Here is a 20517-nt window from a genome sequence, read left to right as displayed (position 1 = left end):
AGGGATGGGGGGAGAGACAGTTGAAAAGGACCCTCACAGAGAGTGGAGGAAACTTGGGCTTGGGGCCCATCCTGGTAAGTCCAGGTGGGGGAGCCCAAGGCCAGGGCGGTGGTGGGAGAGGAAACACATGACTCGGCCACGCCCCCGGTCCTGGCCATAAACACTTGAAAAAACTGCCTGTGAGAGCACACCGGGGCGGGCAGACCGTCTGATCGTAACTCCCCGAGGCACAGGTAACACCGCTTCCCTGGGACAAGCCGACAGACAATCACACCCACAGAGGACAGTCCGATGGACAGTGAAGAACCAACCCACAGGACACGGCCTGACACAGAACCACCGCCTGCACACGACAGCCAGAGTGCCCCTAACAGCCCGCCCCTCCCAGGGCCCGGGCCGGCTGACGGTCATACCCACAGAGGACAGACAGAACTTTGGACCCCACCTGACTGGTCTGGACAGGAGCCATAGCAAGAGGTCCAAGCCACGCTCTCAAGGTCCAGGCCCCAGGGGATGGCCACCTCAGCCCAAGCTGCAGCCCCCTGACTGCCCGACATCCCTCTCCCATAACCCAGGCCCAGGGCAGCAGGAGCTGAATACCCAGGGGCTTGGGAGCTGGGGACGGAGAAGGGGCTTCCCAGGCAGGCAACGGGCTGGCCTGCCCTGCCCTGTGGTCCTGGCTTCAGTGGGCATCAGGGAGTGTGAGGGCCCAGGGTACGTGCCAAATACCCTCCTCCTGCGAGAGCACCCTTGGTCAGGTTCATGGGATGGATGGACGCTGTTACAGAAGACATTCATTCAAACAGGTGGGGTTGGCTGGGGGAATGCACTAAGTCCAGCTCAGCTGGGGCAGGAGGGGTGCTGGACAGGAACAGGAAGCAGGGCCTGGGTGAGCGCCGCCCTGCTGGGAGAGGAAGGAGGCTCCCCTGCGCTGAGAACCAGGACTGGTCAGGGGACCCAACACAGACCCTGAGCCTATGTGTACACACACACACCCCCCCCCCATCTGGAACCAACCTCCACAGGGGGGCAGCTGCTCTTCCCAGCCCCAGCTTCTGTCCTGAGACCACCCTGGCCCTGGACTCCGAGGTGGGAGAAAAGGATGCGAGTAAATATAGTATAGAAGCAACCACTCTGCAAGTGTTCGCTCTGCGCCAGATGCTGTCCAAACCCTTATCCTCTCCTCCACTCCTCACCGTCCCGTGAGGCGGGGCCTTGGCTCCCGTTTAAAGAGGAGGACACAGGCTTCTGAGAGGGGACCCGATTTCCTGAAGGTGTCGTAAGTGGGGAGCCACACTGGAGCCCGAATCTTTTAGTCCAGAGTCTGGGCTTTGAACCCTTGGGCTGCGGGGCTCCTGTAGGAGAGCAGCCCGGGGTTAACAGGTTGGGGGGCGTAGTCACACAGGACCTGTGTTTCTCAGCTGTCATCCCCCCACCTACACCGACGTCTTCACTACCTGCTCCTGCTCGTTTGCCCAGCTGAGGTTCTTACAGATGGCCCTCAGTTCACCACGGGGCCGGGATGCTGAAGGGAGCTAATAACCGAGGGACCCAAGACAAAGGAGGTCCCTGGGAGGACAGGAAAGGCCCCGTCCTGCTCCCCCACCTCATAGGAAGGCTCTCCTCCCTCTGGGCCAGCCTGGAGGACCGGGGTGTGGCTTCCCTGCAGGAGCCCTCCTGTGGGGTTGGCCTGGGAGGAGGCGGGGCCCGGCCGTGGGGCTTGCTGTCCCCAAGGTGGGGCTCGGCGGTCTTCACAACCCAGACTTGCAATGGATGAGTCCACAGGAGGGAATGACCGCGCGCGTGTGGATGTGTGTGGTGGCCGGTGGTGCTGAGGGGCCAGAGCTGGAGATGAGGCTGGAGAGGTCAGGATGGGGATGGGGGAGGTGACGGACTGGACGTGATGGAGTGGTGGTGACGGCAGTGGCGAGGCGTGTGGCGAGGCGAGATGCACGGACAGCATTCTTACCTCTAATTGGTGAACCACCTGGCGAGGTAATTTGAATGCAAATAAGATCAGAGAGAAGCATTAGTACAAAAGGAAGGAAAGCCACAAAAAAAAAAAAAAAAGCCAAATCAGATCAAATAAAACGCGAGAGAGGGCCTCAAACGCAAGGAGGAACCGAGGCCTGAGTCAGGCTGACGCAGGTAATGTGTGCGCAAGCCCCGGAGCTGAGTGTGGGTGAAGCTGTGTCCCCCGGGTCACTGGCACTGCTCGGAGGCGCGGGGGAGTGGAGTGGGGGGTCGGCAGGGCTGGGGGTGAAGGGACTCCTCAGGACGGTGAGTCGGGGTTCCTGTCGACTCCACTGGCCAAGGCCGACGGAGTGGGGAGGTGAGGAAAAGATGTAGCAACTCCCCCCCGCAGGGCCACCCAAACCCACAGGTGGGGCACATCTCTAACGGAAGCACTTACCAAAACCAACCCGGGCATTTAAGCAGAGGGAAGGGCAAAAAGGAGGGCTCCCCATAAATGATCCCCTGGTCTCCCTGAACACACACACCAGCTCACCTGGTCGCTAGTCCCGGCTGAGCTTACGACCCAGCGGCAGATGCTGTAAAGCTAAGGTGACCAGACGTCCTGATTTTTAACAATTTGTCCGGCGTCCCTCGGCGTTTTTAAAAAAAGTCCCGATTAAAACGCCGAGGGACGCGGGGCAAATTGCTAAAAATCGGGACTGTCCCGCCAAAAGCGGGACGCCTGGTCACCTTTATGTAAAGCCCACTCAACCCTCTACAAACCGAGTGACGGCTGAGCTTCTCCCCAGCCTGACCGGCGAGAGCCAGAGACCAGTGCCTACCCTGTGTCTGTTCAGTGCTTTGTAATCCTGGGGAGCCGTAGCTGAGGGGGCCAAGCCCTCACCTTCCAAACGCCCAATGCAGGGCCAGGGTGAGGTCTGAGCACCTCCTCCGAGGCTGTGCTCAGGCCCCACACGGCCTCCCTGCTCCTCTCTGCCCACCTCTGGGGGAGGGAAGTGTGCCAAGAGACAAAACTGATCACTACCCACGGGCCTGATGACACACACCCAGGAGGAGCTATCATCCATCACCCGCCCGGGGGATTACCCATCTTCTCGGAGGAGTGAGTAAAACAAGCGACCTGCCCAAAGCCCAAGGTCACACAGCTTCTGGGTGAAGTGGCAGGAATGGACCCTGTGTGTCTGGCTCAGGGCCCTCCTGCAAACACAGGGGCTGGAGGGAGGGCAAAGGCAGCGTTGGGGGCCTGGGGTGTGGGTGTGCGCGTGCGCGCGCGTGTGTGTGAGGGGTGCAGAGATTGTATAGAAAGAGCCATCATCACAATGACCCTCCAAACTTGGGACCTTCAGTGTCCCCCAAACCCTGTCAGAGGGTCCACAAGATCAAAATAATTTTCATAGTACTGAGAGGTTATTTGCCTTTTTCACTCTTGTTTTCTCATAAGCGGAGTTTCCCAGAGGCTCGATGTGCAATATCGCCACCGGCCGAACGCGGAAGCAGGCGTGAGAATCCAGCCGTCCTCTAGTGAGCCCAAAATTAAAGATCAGTGAGAGTGTGCGACCGTGCTGCTCTCTTCTCACTGAACGTCTTGAGAAAATACGATTATTTTTCATTAAGTTTATATTACTTAACACGTCATGGGGTTGTAAGTTAGTTGAAAGTCGATGAACAAATATTTAAATCTCCTCCGTCGTATTGTCTAGGATGGCCAATACCGAGAGATAAAACCCACACGAACAAGATCTCTTGGAGGTCCTCTGATGTCTGCAATCAGTGGTCCCGAGGTCAGAATGCTGACTGCCACTGACCCACTCCTGCAGGCCCGCCTGACCCGGGAGGGGGGCCGTGTCCGCGGTCCGGTCTGGGTCCCCTAGCTCCTGGCCTCCGCTCTTCTAAAACCCAACTTGCACCCTGGCCAGGTGGCTCAGATGGTTGGAGCATCATCCTGCACACCACAGGGTTGTGGATTTGATTCCCGGTCAGGGCATGTACCCAGGTTGCAGGTTCGATCCTTAGCTGGGGTGTGTGAGGGAGGCAAACTGAGCGATGTTCCTCTCTCACATGGATGGTTCCCCTTCTCCCCCCACCCCTTTTTAAAAATATATATATTTTTATTGATTTTTTTACAGAGAGGAAGAGAGGATAGAGAGTTAGAAACACCGATGAGAGAGAATCATCGATCGGCTGCCTCTTGCACACCCCCTATTGGGGATGTGCCCGCAACCAAGGTACATGCCCTTGACTGGAATCGAACCCGGGACCTTTCAGTCCGCAGGCCGATGCTCTATCCACTGAGCCAAACCGGTTTCGGCCCCTTCTCCCTTTCTTTCCCTAAAATCAATTTCAAAAAAAAAAAATTAAAAAAGGAATTAAAACCTAACCTGCAGTGTGACCAGTCTCTGGACATCTCAGAATAGCTGCTTTCCTATTAAAACGGAAACAAGAGTTTGCCTTTCCCGTGTCACAAGGTGGCTGTGGGAGACCAGAGGGGCCCTGGGAGTCAGCACTGCCCGGGAGCTGCCGGCGTGCTCAGGCCGAAGGGGAACTGTGACCACGAGCCTACGGTATGTCCCCCTTGGAGGATGGATGGCAGGGCAGAATGCGGGGGCAGGCTGGGGCTGGCCAGCAGAGGGGGTCAGGGGGGCTCACACCCGTTCCAACCAGGTCTGTGGGCTTCCTCCAGCAGCCATACCCTGGCATCTCAGGCTCGGCTCAGGTGCTGGGGGCGTGTGGAAGGAGGCTGCTCTCTGAGTGAGCGGGCGGGCACGTATGTTACGTTGTCCTCGGTGCCTGAGCCATGACGGGGTGGCGGCTCACACGCTCAGGCCACGGGATGAGGGGAGCACGGGATGCCCCGTGGGGCTCTGTCCAGGCTCAGCGAGTGGCCAACAGCTCCCCTCAGAGCCCCATGCGGGAGGTGAGTCCCCACGAGTGGCCCCAGGGACACTGCCTGCTCCCGACTCGATTTCCACCCTCTCCGAGCCTGTCCCGATCCTCCTGGTCCCACACGGGCTCTCAAGTTCAACTTCTCCAAGACACTCACGTTGTAGCAGGTCACAGCCCTTCAGGGAGGAACCTGCCTGCGGAGCCGAGCTCACACCTGCACACTCGCCACCCGCAGCCCTCCTACCCAGCGCGGCTCTAGGGCCGAACCCTGGTGACACGTACTGTGGCTTGGCCCAAAGATGCCCGAGGAGTGCTGGGCGCTGGCCAGGAGGGGCCCGAGGTCTGGACACAACGGGATTGGGTGCTCTGCAGCCCTAGCAGGGCCCAGCCATTCCCCAGGCCCCACATATGTGATGCTAGAAGGCTCCTGGGGGACCTCACACAGGGAGTTCCCTGGCCCCGCTCTTCCACACGTGACCCCAGGTGACCTTCTTAACTCAGCCACGGAGCGGGCATGGTAAATCACAGCCTGCCCCACTTCTCAGGGCTGCTGGAGAATCCAGTGCAACCAAAGGCAGGAGGGCGCTTTGTAAACCGTCGGTGATGCGTAAACTGTGAAAGTCCCTGTCAACAGCCCAGTGCTCAGGGCCTGATTCCGTTCTAAGAAGGGATGTCTCTGTCAGTGTGCATGGAACAGCCCCAGCACATTCCGAAGTGACCAGAGGAGAGAGGCAGCTGGTCCTGGGATCAGGGATCAGGGGCCAGGGGCAGGGGCAGGCAGTGATGGAGAGAGTCCTGTCCGTTACCTCTACCACAGGTGAGATGGCTCGGTCCCCTCAGGGGCCACCTGATTCTATCCTAGCAGCTGGATTGTGGGCCTGCACACCTCAGGTCACAGCTGCCAGGGGCAGAAAGGTCTAACGGAGAGGTCTCTCCTGGACTCAGGAAGCAGAAGGAGTAGACGTCAGTCCGTAGGGACCAGGTTGAAGGTCACGTTCGTGAAATAACTCATCAACAAGGGCTCAGAGATACCTGTCCCGTAGCTCATCCCAGGCTTGTGGGGGGCACTGGGGAGCTTCGAAGAGGGGAGCCAGCCCCAGGCCCTCCCTGTCCGGAGAGCCCAGCCCACGTGGGCAGAGCTGGGAGCCAGGTGGTAAAAACGCAAAGTGGGATGAGCACTAAAAGAAGTTTTAGGCGGAGAAGTGTGGGGCGTCACCATCGGGGGAATGTGAGCAGAGGGCCAGGATGGGGTCAGGGAGGCTTGAGGCAAGTGGCCCAAGCCCCGTTCCCAGGGCCCTCCCCATCAGCTACACCAGGCAGGGAAGTAAAGCTCCGACCGCGACGGTCTCACTCAGTGCTCCCTGAAACCCCCCTTTAAAGATGAAAACGCTGAAACGCAAAGAAGTTAAGTGACCGAGGCCACCGAGCTGGTGAGGGATGCGGCCGGGACCCAATGAAGTAAAGCAGGAGATGTGAGCAGTGGGGAGACGGAGAAAGGGGTGTGCCCTGTTCGTGTGGGCACCGGGGGTGTCAGAGTGCAGAGGGACAGGAGCAGGGCACCCTGCCAGCTGCTGGAGGATGGATCCGATCCGAGGGGGGAGCCTGGAGGCAGGGAGAGCCGGCGACCCGGGCCATGACCACGGCAGCAAGAGGCGGAAAGGGCACCAACTGGAGAGTCACGACGGTGTCAAACCAAGAGGCCCTGGTGGTTCTCTACTGGGAGGAGCCAGGGTTTTGGGCCGGGAGGCTGCCGCGCGCAGAGCAGGGCACGCTGTCCGGGAAGGTCCCCACTCATCGCGGTCAGGGAGGCGGACCCACTTCTTGGTCTAGAGCCCAGGGGAGGTGTCTGGGCTGCCGAGACAGATCGGGGAGCTGCGGGAGGGGACACGGTCCCAGAAGCTACAGGAAGAGGGGAGCGGGCCCGGGAACAGCTCTGTCCACGGGGCCAGGGCGGGCTCCCAGGCCTGCCCCGCGGAGGCACACGCAGAGGAAGAGGGGCCTGCAGTGCAGACAGAGAAGCAAGAGGAAACCCAGCGAGGCCCGGGAGGGAGCGGTGGGGAAGGAGGGAGGGCGTGAGCTGCTGCTGAGAGGACGAGGAGGCCTGGGCAGCACCGGGTGGAGCGCTGGGCGGCAGCCAACGCGCAGGGCAGTGAATGGGTGGCACGGGGCCCGGCACACGGCACGCACTACATAAATACTTGATGGACGCACGCGTGAGACGGCGTGCCTTCCCAGAACCGCTGCCACCGACAGGCAAGGTGGAGGCCAGACCAGCGGGGAGGGCCATCTGGCTGCGTGGGGAGCCCGCCTGGGGGGCTGGGGAGCCCCTCGGAGGAGCTGAACTGTGCGGGCCGCTGGGCAGCGACGACGAACGCTGCCGGACTGTTTCCTGCCTTGATGATGGCTGTTTTAATTAACTGCTCTACAGCTGCCTCCATCTTGTTGAGTTTTAATTAAATTAAATGAGCGAGCACTTCATAGGCTGTCTCCGGCGGCCGCGGCTGGGGCCGGAGTCCTGCCCCTGCCGGGCACACACCAGCTCTCCCTCCTCCCCAGGCACTGCGGGGAGTGGCAGGAGAGAGAGCCTCGGGAGCGGCAGGTCTGGAAGGAGCAGAGTCACGCCCTCCTTTGCGGCGCCGGCGTCACAGGGCGGGGTGGGGGGGCGCCGGCCGGCACCGGCCATCCTGCCCAAGCCTCCGTCCCGCAGCGACCAGGAGGACTTTGGCCCGAGGCCTACCGGCCCAGCCGTACCGGCGGCGGCAGACGCCGAATGCAGCTAAGTAGAACCCGGGCCTCCTTCCCCGCCTGCTCTGTGCCACAAAAACGGAATCAATTATCTTGGTGGGAGCCTCGCAGGCAGATCGATCAACGGGGCGGCACCTCCCGCCTGGTCAAGATGGTATCCTGGCTCCCAGGGCTCCACGGAGACAGCCAGAGGAGACAGGTGGCCCTGGTGGCCGAGGGCTGGCAGCAAGTCTCCCTGGCTCCGAGCTCTGAGGCCCAGCCTTTGGAAGCCTGATGAATCGGGCATCTTTGGCCGCTTTCCCTGCCGCCTGGAAGAGCAAAGGGAAGCACAATCCAGGCCCCCTCTAGGGCCAGGCTGCAGGGAAGCTGGAGGAGGAACACCCTCAGTCCCGATGCAGAGCCCAACGCCAGGCTGAGCAGGACCTTTGTCCTGTGAGGAGCAGAGCTGGCCCGAAGTCTGAGTATGACAACGGCAGGATGGACGGTCACAGGATCACCCGCCAAGCTCCCGTCCTGGGCCAGGTGGGCTTGGAGCAAGCTCCGGCCCACCCACTGGGTGCCCTCTGCTCAGCCCCGGAGGGAGGGTCAGCCCCAGGCTGAGGTCTCCTGAGGCTCTTGGCACCCAGGCCCCCGAGGGGAGGCCCTGTGGGTTCGGGCCCCACCCCTCTCCTCACGCCTGTGCAGCCCTCTGCTCACCTGAACGCAGCTGCTTGATGCGGCCGTTGCTCGTGGTGGGATCCACGGGGAGGAAGTCCTTGAACCAGGAGATCTCAGGGTCCGGGTTCCCGCCGGCCGCGCACAGCATGGTGGCCGTGCGCGCCTTCTCCACCACCTTCAGCTGGGGCCCCATGTCGATGGAGGGGAAGCCGGGGGGCAGCTGGTCCTCTGCGGGCAAAGAGCAGAGGCGCGTGTTAGGGCTGGGACCCCGCTCTGCGGGCGGCTTCTCCTGACGCCTAGGTTGGCCGGGATCCTTACGCGTCTTCGCTCCCCGACCCCTGACTTCCAAGCCGAATCCCGAGTCCCACTGTCCAGGCCTGGGGGCTGAGGGAGGGCCCAGCCTGCCCTGTCAGGAAGCTGGTTTCCAGGTCTGAGAAGCAACGCCTCAGACGGAGGACGTCAGCACGTATCTGTCTGGGCCCTGAGGGGAATGAGGATTGATGCTCTCCCGGCCACCGCAGAAAGTGCTGCCTGGGTGCGGGATGTGTGGGGCTCACAGCGGACTGGGTGGCACCCACAGCCACATTCACCCCGGAGGCTCCCTGTGCTGTCCAGCACCGGCCCCCTACCCCCACCATGTCCGCTCCCGCCGCTGCCAGCATCCAGCCTTCAGCTCCACCCCACGGCAGCGCCACACGGCACAGCCTTGGTTCTGGCCCTGGCTCTACACACCGCTTGCACGACCCATGAGCCACCCTTGACCCTTGGTCCTGACCTCTGACCCATTCTCTACGACAGCCTGGACCCTGACCCAGCGGCCAGGGGTATCATCCCAAAGGGACTGTGGCCCATCAGGAGATGGGGCCTGGGGGTGGGGAGAAGCAGGACTTCCAGCACGGCCCCCCCCCCCCCCCAAGCTCTCCGCTTCCCCACCTGCAGCCCTCTAAGTTCCAGGCATGACCCAAGCTACTCTTTGGCTGCAAACATGGTCCCGGAGTCCTAACGTTCAGCTCTGATTTTTAAAAGGAACATGTCAAACAGTGGCAAGAAAAGACAAGATGGGAACGAGGCGGGTCTTGGGATGCACCAGGCAGGGGAGCAGATTCCTTTAGCTCTGCTACAACTTGCTCTCAGCTAGGCCCAGGCAGGGCCCGAGGCCTGGGGTTCCCTTCCCACCCTCCCCGTTCTCCCCAGCAGCCGAGGGCACACAGGACTGCCAGGGCCATCCTAGCCCACCAGGGCCCCCGTCTAGTTCCTCCCAGGCCTCAATCCTCCCTGCGAAGCCGGCCTGAGCAATGGGGAGGAGGAGGGACAGCAGGGATGGGGCCTGCCAGATGGAGGGTCCAGGAGTCAGCGGGCCCCCACTCTCCCAGGAAGGTACGGACCAAGGAGAAGGGAAGAAGCGCAAACATCTGCAGCCCGTGTCCCAGGAAATCTACTCTGAATTCCTAACACGGGGAAGGTCTTTGGGATTTACGCCAAATTAAGGACAATTAATTTTCCTCCCTCAATTATCGCGCCCTCAATGGCTCCATCCTTGGCTCAGATCACCCTCCCTCAGGCACTGCTGCCAGAGCCCAAAACTGGCATGTGCACAGAGCTGCCCGTAACACAGAGGACCCCGCAGCCACTCCCCGTGCCAGGGGGCTTCCGCTCTGCGCCTCGGGAGAGAGGAGTGTGTCTGGCAGGAGGCTTCTGCTCCCTTGGGAGTGACAACTGCTCTTTCTTCCTTCTTCGCTCCCCTGGGCCCCGCTGGCACATTCACACCGAGCCAAGGACAGCAGCAGCCGGCTCCTGATGCCCACCGTGTGCCTGGACAAGCCAAGCGCTGGGTAGGCCGTCACAAACTGACCCAGCCGCCGATCGACTCCTGTATCTTCCCTCCCCCCCCCAGAGACCCACAGGAACAGGGGCCGCGGTGCGGGGCAGGCAGGAGAACCACTGAGGCTAAAGGTCGGGGCAAACGCCTCCTGCAAATGCCACACGATCGCTCCGGAACCATCAACAAATGGGGAAACCGAGGCCCGGGTAGGAGGGAGAATAGGCTGTGCTAATGGAGCATCTACGACCTCCTAGGCACTGCATTAAAGTGCTTTGCAAAAATGATTTAATCTTCTCCCAAACCCTGAGGTGTATACTAAGCAAATGGGGGCTTAGAGAGAGATCTAGAAACCTGCCCAAGGTCACAGAGTTGGATGGGAGACGGGGCCGGGATGAGACGAGGTGGTGGGCCTGCAGGGCCGGGTCAGGGCAGGGCTAGCGGAGGTGAGAGCACCCTGGGGCAACCCACCATCATCCTGGCTCACCTCTCCAAGGCTGGCCCAGCCCCTCCCAAGCCACGCCCGCTGCCATCCTCCCGGCCCCGCCACTCCCCTGCAGCCCCCCTGCACACAAGACTCCGCGTGCTTATTTACTGCAAACCGAACACAGTGCCCACCCGTGGCTGCACCCGGGCAGTGGCCAGCGACCCAGGTCCCAGCGCATCCAAATGTACCCTCTGCCAAGTCCCCGTCTGCAACACCGGTCCTGCCGAGCCCCTTCCCCTCCCCCTTCCAGGCCGCCCGGTAACCATAGCAACGGCGGCAGGCGCTGCTGAGGAAGGGCTGCGCGCGCCCGTGTCCATGTGTGCGGTGCGCAGCCGCCACCCCTCCCTCCCTCCCCTCCTGGGCGGAGCCTCGGCGACCCTTCCCAGGACCCCCACTTCCCAGCTCGGCTGGAGGGAGGAGGGGAACGGGGAATCCTCCCTCCAGGAAGTCCTTCCTGCTCAACCAAAACTAAGACAGGCAGCGCCCCAGCAGGAGGGAAGGGGGAGGTCCCCCACATCTGCAGCCTCCGCACCTGGGCATCTGCAGTGTCTGCCGGCCCCAGTGAGGCGGCGGCCCTCCATCCTCCGGTGAGGAATGGAGGAGAGACGCCCCCGGGGCCTCTGGAGGGACCAGGAGCCTGTCTCTGCAGCTGTGTGCGGATTCCAGCTGCAAGCACACACGCACATACAGGGTGCACGCACCTTGCCCCAGGGTCTGCCCCAGACCTCCGTGAATCTGTGGTGGGGGGCGCACATATGTGCGTGAATGGCTCCTGCTCCAACCTGTGCTGGGTTCCACCTGCTACAGAGGGAGACCTGACCCCTTTCCCGCTGTCCCCACTGGGGGAGAGGAAGATGGCGGTGTGTGTGTGTGTGTGTGTGTGTGTGTGTGTGTGTGTGTGTTGGGGTTCGGGGGTGTAGGGAGCAGTGGTGGAGTAGATCAGCTAAGCTCCACGGCCCACCTGCCACCTTGGTGGCTTCCAGGAGGAGGAAGGAGATGCGAGAATAGGAAACCCTTGGGGAGGCAGGGAGAGCGTTCCTGGGGGCGGGAGGGAGGGGCTGCCTGGGGAAAGGCTGTGGGAGGGGGGAAAGGTGCATCTGGCTGAAGCTAGGGGAAATGTGGGGGTCCTGGTGGATGAGACCAGGGAGAGGGTAGACAGGGGATCTGCTCAGGCTGGTGGCAATGCCCGGGAGAGGCAGGCTGCTGGGGCCCCCGACTGAGCACACACAGGCCTCTTTGTTGAGCTCTGCCCAGAGGCCTGAGGGGGAATCGGGCCGGAGGAGGGGGCTGCGCCGGGGAAGCTGACAGATGGAGGCGCCTCGCAGGGTCTCGGGGTGGGCAGCACCGTCTGTCAGCACGACCGCCTCACCCTCGTTTACCCAGCTTCCTGGCATCTCTGTGCACATGCAGGCACACGCACACACACACACACACACACACACACACACACACAGGCTCTCTGGGGTGGCACTGTCCCTAAGCCTGACCCCCTCCCTGTGTGTGAGTGCTAGGCCTGGCCTCACCTAGTGTCTGAACATAGACGCCTAGAAACATGCACAGCCACAGATCTACCTGGTGAAAAAAAGAGGTGCAAACACAGAAACCTCAGTGTGTGTGTGTGTGTGTGTGTGTGTGTGTGGAGGGGCAGTGACAAGCACCTGTGGAAACAGACTCATGCAAACACACATGTGGAGACATGCAGTCAGAGATATACATGTACTGAGACACCTGTACTTGAAGACACACACATTACACAGACATGGACACTGAAAAGAGGCGCAGACACACAGAAAGGAACTTTGTGGGTAGCTGCCAGCTCCGTCAGCCCTCATGCGCTCAGGGAAACCGAGGCCACCTCTGGCCCTGTCCCCAGGCCAATACACCCCCCCCCCCCACAAGCAGGATCCCACTCTCCCCAGTGCCCAGCCCCACCCCCAGGCTTCCAGGAAGCGAGGGGGGCCTGACGAGACTGGGGCCCATCTCCCTTCGCAGCTTTCAGTCTTGATTTTCAGCTTTTTTCTGAGAGAAAACTCCCACCTCTTCCAGCACTCAGATTTCATCAAACTTGGCATCTTAAAAGCCTGTTTTGTTTTTTAATCTGAGCTGTTTGGGGCCTGTCGGCAGCTGTGGCCTCCCCCTCCCAGTCCCCACTCTCAACCCAGGGCTTCCCTGGCACCTCACACAGCCCTGCTCCACCTGGCTGGCGAGGCCTCCCCACAGCGCACACCAAGCTGGCCGGGGGAGGGGCATCCCTGGGCACACACCCTACCCACTCTGCTTCCAGGCCCCGCCCATGCTCGGCTCCCCACCCCCATCCCTCTCCAGAAGATTCCTTTGATCCACTTACCCCCCTCCCTCGGGTTTGGGCCCCCGTCACTCCCGACCAGTGACAGCCTCCCACTCACTCCTCAGGCCCCTGCGGCCCAGCTGCCACCCTCCCTGCTTCCTGCCTGCATGCTCCCCAAGGTCAGCCACGACTCCATGGAGATAAACCGAAAGGACACGTCACAGCATCGTCTTGCCTGACCTCTGGACAGCACCCCGCCCTGCTGACCACTCCCTCCTCCTCCATGTCCTCTGTTCTCGTTTCCCTCCCACCTCTCAGGTCCCTCTTCCACAGGGTCCTGTGCCAGCTCCCTCCCGATAGGAAGAGCTAGCTTCTGGGGCTCCGTCCAGGCCCCCTTCCTCCTCTCTTGGCTCTCGTGCTCTGAGATTTGCCACTTCTTGGCCATCAAAACTCCATCTCCAGATGTCCCTGGGACGGCCAGGAGAATCCAAACATGGCCTCCTTGATGCCTCCTTGGAGGCCTGATACTAAGGTTTCCAACAGGACTCATCCACCTGCCCCTGGAGAGCAGCACCCCCATCTCCCTGGCTGCAGAGGCAGTAACCCCGGGGCTCAGCCTCCCCAATGCCACAGAGAGCCAGGCGGGCCAGCTCACTTTCTTAGCTGCTTGTAACCCAGTGTCCCCTCCTCTGCCATCCACTGCTTGGGTCTGGCCCGCTGCCACCTCTTGCCCAGGCTGCAGGGCTGCCCCAGCCTCTCCCTGGTCTCCTCCCACCCGCCTCTGCCCTCTCGGGGACCTTTCTGATGCATCCAGTGGATCATGTCATTCCCGTGACTCAAGTCCTCTCTCCTCTGGCAACCAGAGAGATAGGGCACCTCACCACGGATGGAGGAGGTGCCCACACACAGAGTCATAGGAAGTTTTTTGTTTTCCCTTTTTCTAATCTGCACCCAAGGACATGCCTCTATTGATGTGAGAGAGAGAGAGGGAGGAAGAGGGAGAAAGAGAGAGAGAAACATGGGTGTCAGAAATAGTGATCGGCTGCCTACGCCATGTGCCCTGACTGGGAATCAGACCTGAGACCTTTGTATGGGATGATGCTCCAACCAACGGAGCCACACCAGCCAGGGCACACACACAGGGCCATTCAAAACCTCCACCTTGGCGACCTGCTCCAGAGCTGCCAACTACACTGCAGTCATGAGGCTGGGAAAGAGGGTAGTGAGGGGGCCGTGCACACAGCAAGGCTTTGTGACTAGAGGGGTAGGAGGACCATGGTGTGCACCGGGGAGGTGCCTGGTGTGTCTGTGGCTAAGAGGAGGTAGATGTTCTGCCCACTCACAGGAAGCAGAAGGAAGCCTACTTGGGCCTTAAAAAAAAAAAAAAAAAAAAAAAAAAAAAAATATATATATATATATATATATATATATATATATATATATATATATATATTTTTTTTTTTTTTTTTTTTTTTTTTAGGCTCTTTGAGGGAGTGGCTCGGGGCTGCCCAGGGAGACCCGGCTCTGCTGAGGGGAGCTGGCGCCGCCTGCCAGTTTGTCCCGCCTGCCAGTTTGTCCCTGGCAGTAATTAATATATATATTAAAATATAAATATTTTAATTACTTTCAGAGAGGAAGAGACAGGGAAAGAGCAATAGAAACATCAATGAGAGAGAATCACTAACGAGCTGCCTCCTGCACGCCCCCTACTGGGTATTGACCCTGATGGGGAATTGAACCCTGACCTCCTGGTTCGTAAGTTGATGTCCAACCACTGAGCCTACGGGCTGGGCTCCCCTTGGGTGTTTTGAAGGCAGATCAGAACCAGAAAAAACGGGGAAACCAAGTATCAAGAAACCCAGAGTGTGAACTTCAAGGGCCTCCTGGAAGTGCCTCCTACCTGACACCTTCCCCACCCACAGGCCGGGCACCGAACTCTCCCGGAAGTGGCCGCCGCTCTGCACTGTCTCCGAAGCTGCTGTGGTCACGATGGCAACCAAGTGGTCAGACCAACCACCCTGTCCTGAGTTCTTCTCCGTCCCCGCTGGTCCACACCCCCGAGCAGGGATCCCGTAGGGCCGCAGCGACAACGGGCCCAGACTGCTCGCTTCATAAGCCCTTTGCTGGACATGTGGCCTGCAAGGTGCGGGCCTTGTATTTGCACAGACACAACACGTACAACACACACACACACACATTGTGATGCACACCACCTGCTGTACACACCACACTCCCAGCCTGGTGCCCACATGCACTGCATGATGGCAGGCTCTGCGCTCCTCACACCACCTGCTGTATACACCAGACGCCGCACATGCCTGATGCACACTCACTCACACACACAGTCTGCCGCGCCTCCCCTGCTATACACACCCCCTGTAAGGCACACACCTGCTATACACACCGCACCGCACACACGCTGCCTCACAGGGCGCCCGCACCACTCGGAGGGCACACTATCATCATCTGCTGTATCCATGACCGTAAGGCTAATGCTGCCGCCTGCACCCGGCGCCCTCAGAGCCAGACCCCCAGGACAGAGTCAGAAACAGATCATCTGTGTCCCTTAGCCTTTCCCCCTCCACTTCTCCCTCCGCCTTGGCCCTTCCAGAACCCACTCCAGTTACCAGGGCCCCGCCCACACCTCTGCTGGCTGGCCGCGGGGTGTTCCTGACCCCTGTCCTGCCTGACCCGGATGAAATCCTCTCTCCTCTTCCGTGACCCCCTCACTGAGCTCCAGGACCCTCCCGCCCCTCCTTCCGGAGGGAAAGGCCAGCAGCACGGCCTGCCGCCCTTCCCCCTCCGCTCCCCCTCCCTCGAGAGGGAAAATGTCAGATTCCCTGTCTCAGTGGTGGCAGCGGGCGGGCTGGAGGGGGAGTGATTCAGCCGCCTCGAGAGCGCGAGTGAGAAGAGCTTTTCCTGCCATTACCCAGCGAGGGAGAGGCTAGCTCGCTAATGGCTTCAATTACCACTCAGACAGGAACGCTGGGCGGCGGGCCCCGCACTCCGCAGCCCGGGACGGGCTCGCCCCCGGCCAGCGTGCTGCCAAGCTGCCGCCTGGGCATCGCCGGGCAGCGGGCACTCTGCCGGGGAGCGGGGTGCAAAGGCCACGATCAGGGCGCTCCCAGAAGCCCCGGCGGAGCGGAGGGTGAGGGAAGCTGGGCCAGATGCGGGGCGAGGCGGGGCCGGGGGCACGGGACAAACTGGCAGGCGGCGCCAGCTCCCCTCAGCAGAGCCGGGTCTCCCTGGGCAGCCCCGAGCCACTCTCTCAAAGAGCCCAGCGTGTGGCGACTGGCTCCAGCCCAAAGCACCAGTCATTCCTACACACACACACACACACACACACCCCGGGCTTTCCTGGCCGGCACAGGAGGCCAGGAGGGGCAGGGCGGGGCGGGTGGTGGGGCAGGCACAGTCTGGGCTGCCTTCCTCTGGCCCCACCCCCTGGCACCTCGGAGGCCTCCGGATCCGCTCCTTTCTGCCAAGCCTAGAGCTGGTCAAGGTTACACGGACCAACGTGGTAAGTCAGCACTTTGTCTTCCGGGTGCTGTGTTTCAGGAGCAGGAGGGGCTCACGGAGGCCCAGAAGGACCTGCCTCCCTCTCCCAAACATCAGCAGACATCTCGCACACGCTAGAAGCACACACGTACCCCTCACCCTGCTAGAGAAACCCTGATCCGAGAAGGCCCCCACCCCCTGGGATGGAGACCCTCTGCAAGTCTGAATCCCCCTCACCTCAGGCCCTAAAAGATCCTCCTCCTCCTGCTCCTCCATCCTTTCAAAGTTAAAGCTGCCCAGGGCAGTGGTGGGGGCAGGCGTGCCCACAGAGGACCCGTGGGGGGTCAGGCCAGAGCTGGGGCAAAGGGGGAACTTCTCACACTAACAAGGAGGCCCTTTCCCCGACACGAGAGCCTGAGAAGATGCCGTCTGGGGCAGGAACCAGTTTGGCCCTTCAGCCATGTCCCAAACGCCAGGGCTGGGCCGATGGCTCCCTGCCAGGGCAGACACCAACGGAAGGGAGGACCGTGCTGACATACTGGTCCTCAGGTCACAAGCGGGGAAACTGAGGTCGGGGTGGCCAGGTCAGAACACGGAGCCATCAGTGATCCTGGCCCAGGGCCTGTCCTCTGGGCCCCCCCCCCACGGGTAGGTACCACCCATGGGAGTAAAAGGTAGGGGCTGCGCCACCGGACAATGCCAGGCGGCACAGAAGCCAGGGGCCGCCAGCTCAGCCAGCTGCCTGGGCCCCAGGCTGTGCCCACCATGATGGCATCCTCTGAAATGCTTAACCACATCCTACCTGACCCTCCCAACCAGCCTGGACGCGAGGCAGTGTGTCTCTATTTACGGTGGAGCAAACGAGGCTCAGAGGCGCAGTTACTTGCCCGAGATCACGAGGTGAGAGAGTCAAGGGTCAGAGCCCCTGCCTTCACCCCCGTCTCCCACGGCCCCTGGAAGCGGGAGGCCCCGCCCTGCCTCACGGGAGGCACACGGACCTAAGGCCTTGCTGAATGCATGCGTGCGTGAACCCGGGAAGCCATAGCATCAAAATGGCCAATGTGAAAAGAGGCTCAACTGCTCTTGTAATCAAAGAAATGCAAATTAAATTGAGATGCCATTTTTTGCCTATTAGGCAAAGATTTTTTTTTTTTTTTTTTTTTTAACTGACAATTCGCACTGCTGGTAAGAATGTGCAGAAAAGAGGCCCCTTATGACCTGCCTGGTGGGGGTGTAAACTGACACAATCTTCCGGAAATGTTGGAATCCTTAGAAACGAGTGTGCCATTTTGATCCGGCAGTTGCAGTCCCATGAATGTGGAATAAGGAAATATCCGGGAAGGTGAACACATCCTATCTGCAGGGACGAGTGCAGCACCTTATTTGTAAAAGCAGAAACCTGGGAACACCACGTTGTGTCCAACGATCAGGGAGCGGCTCCATAAATTAGGGTACTTCCACCTGACACGTACCCACAAGCCATTAAAAATAATGATGCGGAAGGACACTTAATGAAGAGGAAGATGCTCATGATAGGTTTCTTTAAAAAGCAGCCTACAAATCATTGGGCAGAATGCGATCCCATTTTTGTTATTCATAGAATGCATGCAAAGAGAATGGACTTTAAGGAACTAACCAAATGTTAATAGGAGAGGCAAGGGTAACAGGTGATTTTTATTTTTGTCCCTATGCTCTATTTTATACTTATCAAATATTCAATAGTGAACAGATGTTATTATAATATTTTTTTTAAAAATCAACAATCAATACTGTATTTTGAAAGTCCACGCAGGCACATACAGACTGATGAATCCATGGTGGCTGACTGGGGCTGATCATGTCACTCCCCACCCTGTTCACGGCTTCCTATGTCCCAGGAACGTGTTAACTGCTCTTCCCCTCTCCTCTCTGTGCCTCCAGCTCCACACACCATCAAGGAGCTCCATTCTCTCCTGCCTCTGGGCCTTGGCACATGCTGATGCTGTTCTCTCTGCCTGCCCACCTCAACTCCCTCTTATCCTCGGAGGTCAGCTTAGACAACAGCTCCCTCCCCGCTGGGCTCCCCCAGTCCCCTGGTCTGCCCCACAGCACTCCCTGGAGACTGACATTCAGAGGGCCTGGTCAGAAGACCCTCCGGATGCAAGGCGGCATTAGGGGATGTTTGTGAACGCACGGAGGAGCCACCCAGTGAGAGAAGACGCAGCCCCAATCCCCACCTAGGGCCCTTGCGACAGGAACCCAGCTCTCTGAAGCCCACAGGAGAGTCTGACCCACGGCGGAGAGCCATGTAACCCAAGCGATTCACAGCTGTAGCCCACACTTCGAGTCAGACCCTAGACCCCTCCCCCCCCAGATAAGTTCCCCATCGCAGCAGAATACAAAGACACGAGGCGCACAGCCTCAGCACAAGCCGAACAATCCAGGCCAGATCCCTGCCCACTGCTCAACCTCAGAATGCCCAGTGCTCCTTCCTGCCACACACACACCAGCCCGGGGCAGGGACAGAGCTGGCTGGCTGGCTGGTTCTTCCCAGACACCAGTCCACCCCCCACCCTCCCAGTGCCATGTCCTTCCCTGGCGCTTACCTTCCAGGACCGAGAGCTTGGCACTGGTGTTGATCTCTCCCAGACTGTTGGTGGCCGTGCACTCGTAGATGGCTTCATCGCGCTGCACCCGGAGCGGCTGGATCCGCAGCACGGACCCTGCGCCGTCGTCAAACTCGATGACCTGTCAGGGGGCAGACTCTCGGTCACAACTTGCTCTGGGTCAGCCATCCTCCTGCCCTCCAAGAGGCCCCCAGAGAGAGAGGCAGAGAGGGAGGCAGATGTGAGTCAGGCTCTGCCGTAGGCAGACCCTGAGCCCCATCTACACCTCCCGCCCAAGGGCGTACCTCGAAGCGCTGGGAGCTGACTTTCTTCCCCTTCTTCATCCACGTGATGCGCGGCTTGGGCTCCCCTGTGGCTTGGCACACGAAGGAGGCCACCCCTCCTGACAGCCCGGTCTGGTCCTCGGGGACCTTAATGAAGACAGGTTTGCCTGGAGAGAGAGACAGAGAGACCAAGTCAGCACCAGACAGTCGCTATAGACATGGCCAACGCCAGGTGGCAGTCACGGGGATGGGGTCCGGGCACAAGAGACCTACAGAAGAAATAACACCAACACCTGACTCATACAGTGCTCTGTGCCGGGCACACTTCACACAGCTGTAGGCATGTAAGGTGGGCGCTATAATGACCTCTGGTTATAAGGAAGGAAAATAAGGCACAGAGAGCTTAAGGGGTGGATTTGCCCAACGTGACACAGTCGGTTAGTGCCAGAGCTAAGATTTGAACTCAGACATTCTGAGTCTGGAGTCCACGCTTTAACTGCTACCTATCTGTCTACCATGCCCCCATCAATTCCAAGCTCTAGGACAAAGGCATGCTGAGAGCTGCCAGGAACAGGCCCAGCATCTCCCCCAGATTTGCCCCCCCCAACCCCTGCCAAATGCTTTCCACCTTATTGACGGTACCTTCACCCACGCTGAGGCTCAAGCGAGAAACCACGGCCCCTCCTCTCCTCCGGCCCCCACATACCACCAGTCCCAAAGGTCTAGACATTCCACCTCCTAAGCATCGCTGGACGTTTTCCCAGGTGAATGCTTTCCTGTAAATCTGCCCCCTCACCCTGCCCCCCCTGACAGGATTATTGCCTTCGGACAGCCTGGCTGTCTCCCCAAAGTGTCCACAGGGAGGCGGGGAGGGAGGCAGGGAGAGGAGGGGGGGTTCAGCCACCGGACTGCCATGCCCACATCACCAGGAGCCCCCACCCCCACCCCAGGAGCACCAGTCCCTGCGAACCCCAGCACCCAGGGTCACAAGACCAGAGAAACCCGGGCTTCACTAAGACGTAGCAACACCTCGTTAATCCTGACAGAGGATCCATTTTCTATTAATCAGGCCAATGAGCAGCTCCAGGAAGGCTAATACCGTGGGAAATGACCTTTCAGTCCACCTGCTCGGTGCGGATGCATCCAGGCTTGGCCGGGTCCCTGGCACTGAGACCTGTGTGTGTGTGTGCAATGACGACAATACTTTGCTAAGCACCCACTCTGCACCAGGCACTTTATCTCATGATTATTACCACCCTTCCACCCCCCGTTACAGGCTCAGAAAGGTCAAGCCA

At 60.0% G+C, this 20517-nt stretch overlaps 1 protein-coding gene across 19 annotated transcripts in view; it reads right to left on the bottom strand.

The window, feature by feature from the left end:
• The window catches only part of PTPRF (protein tyrosine phosphatase receptor type F), an 86873-nt gene that overhangs the window by 43846 nt on the left and 22510 nt on the right, over positions 1-20517 (bottom strand). For 10 of the 19 annotated variants that reach the window (XM_045584708.1, XM_045584714.1, XM_045584719.1 and 7 more), the window contains exons 4-7: positions 19244-19389; positions 18939-19080; positions 8302-8490; positions 1970-1987 (exon numbers count right to left, since the gene is read on the bottom strand). In XM_045584708.1, coding sequence (XP_045440664.1) covers positions 1970-1987; positions 8302-8490; positions 18939-19080; positions 19244-19389 — 495 coding nt within the window. Of the gene's footprint in view, positions 1-1969; positions 1988-8301; positions 8491-18938; positions 19081-19243; positions 19390-20517 lie in introns of those variants that run through there. The other 9 variants (XM_045584712.1, XM_036446500.2, XM_036446502.2 and 6 more) reach the window with 2 other exon arrangements.

Source organism: Pipistrellus kuhlii, unplaced genomic scaffold (assembly GCF_014108245.1).
Source record: "Pipistrellus kuhlii isolate mPipKuh1 unplaced genomic scaffold, mPipKuh1.p scaffold_m20_p_2, whole genome shotgun sequence".
Lineage (NCBI taxonomy): Eukaryota > Metazoa > Chordata > Mammalia > Chiroptera > Vespertilionidae > Pipistrellus > Pipistrellus kuhlii.
Note: the sequence above shows the minus strand (reverse complement) of the source record. Positions and strands in the feature narration are given on the sequence as shown.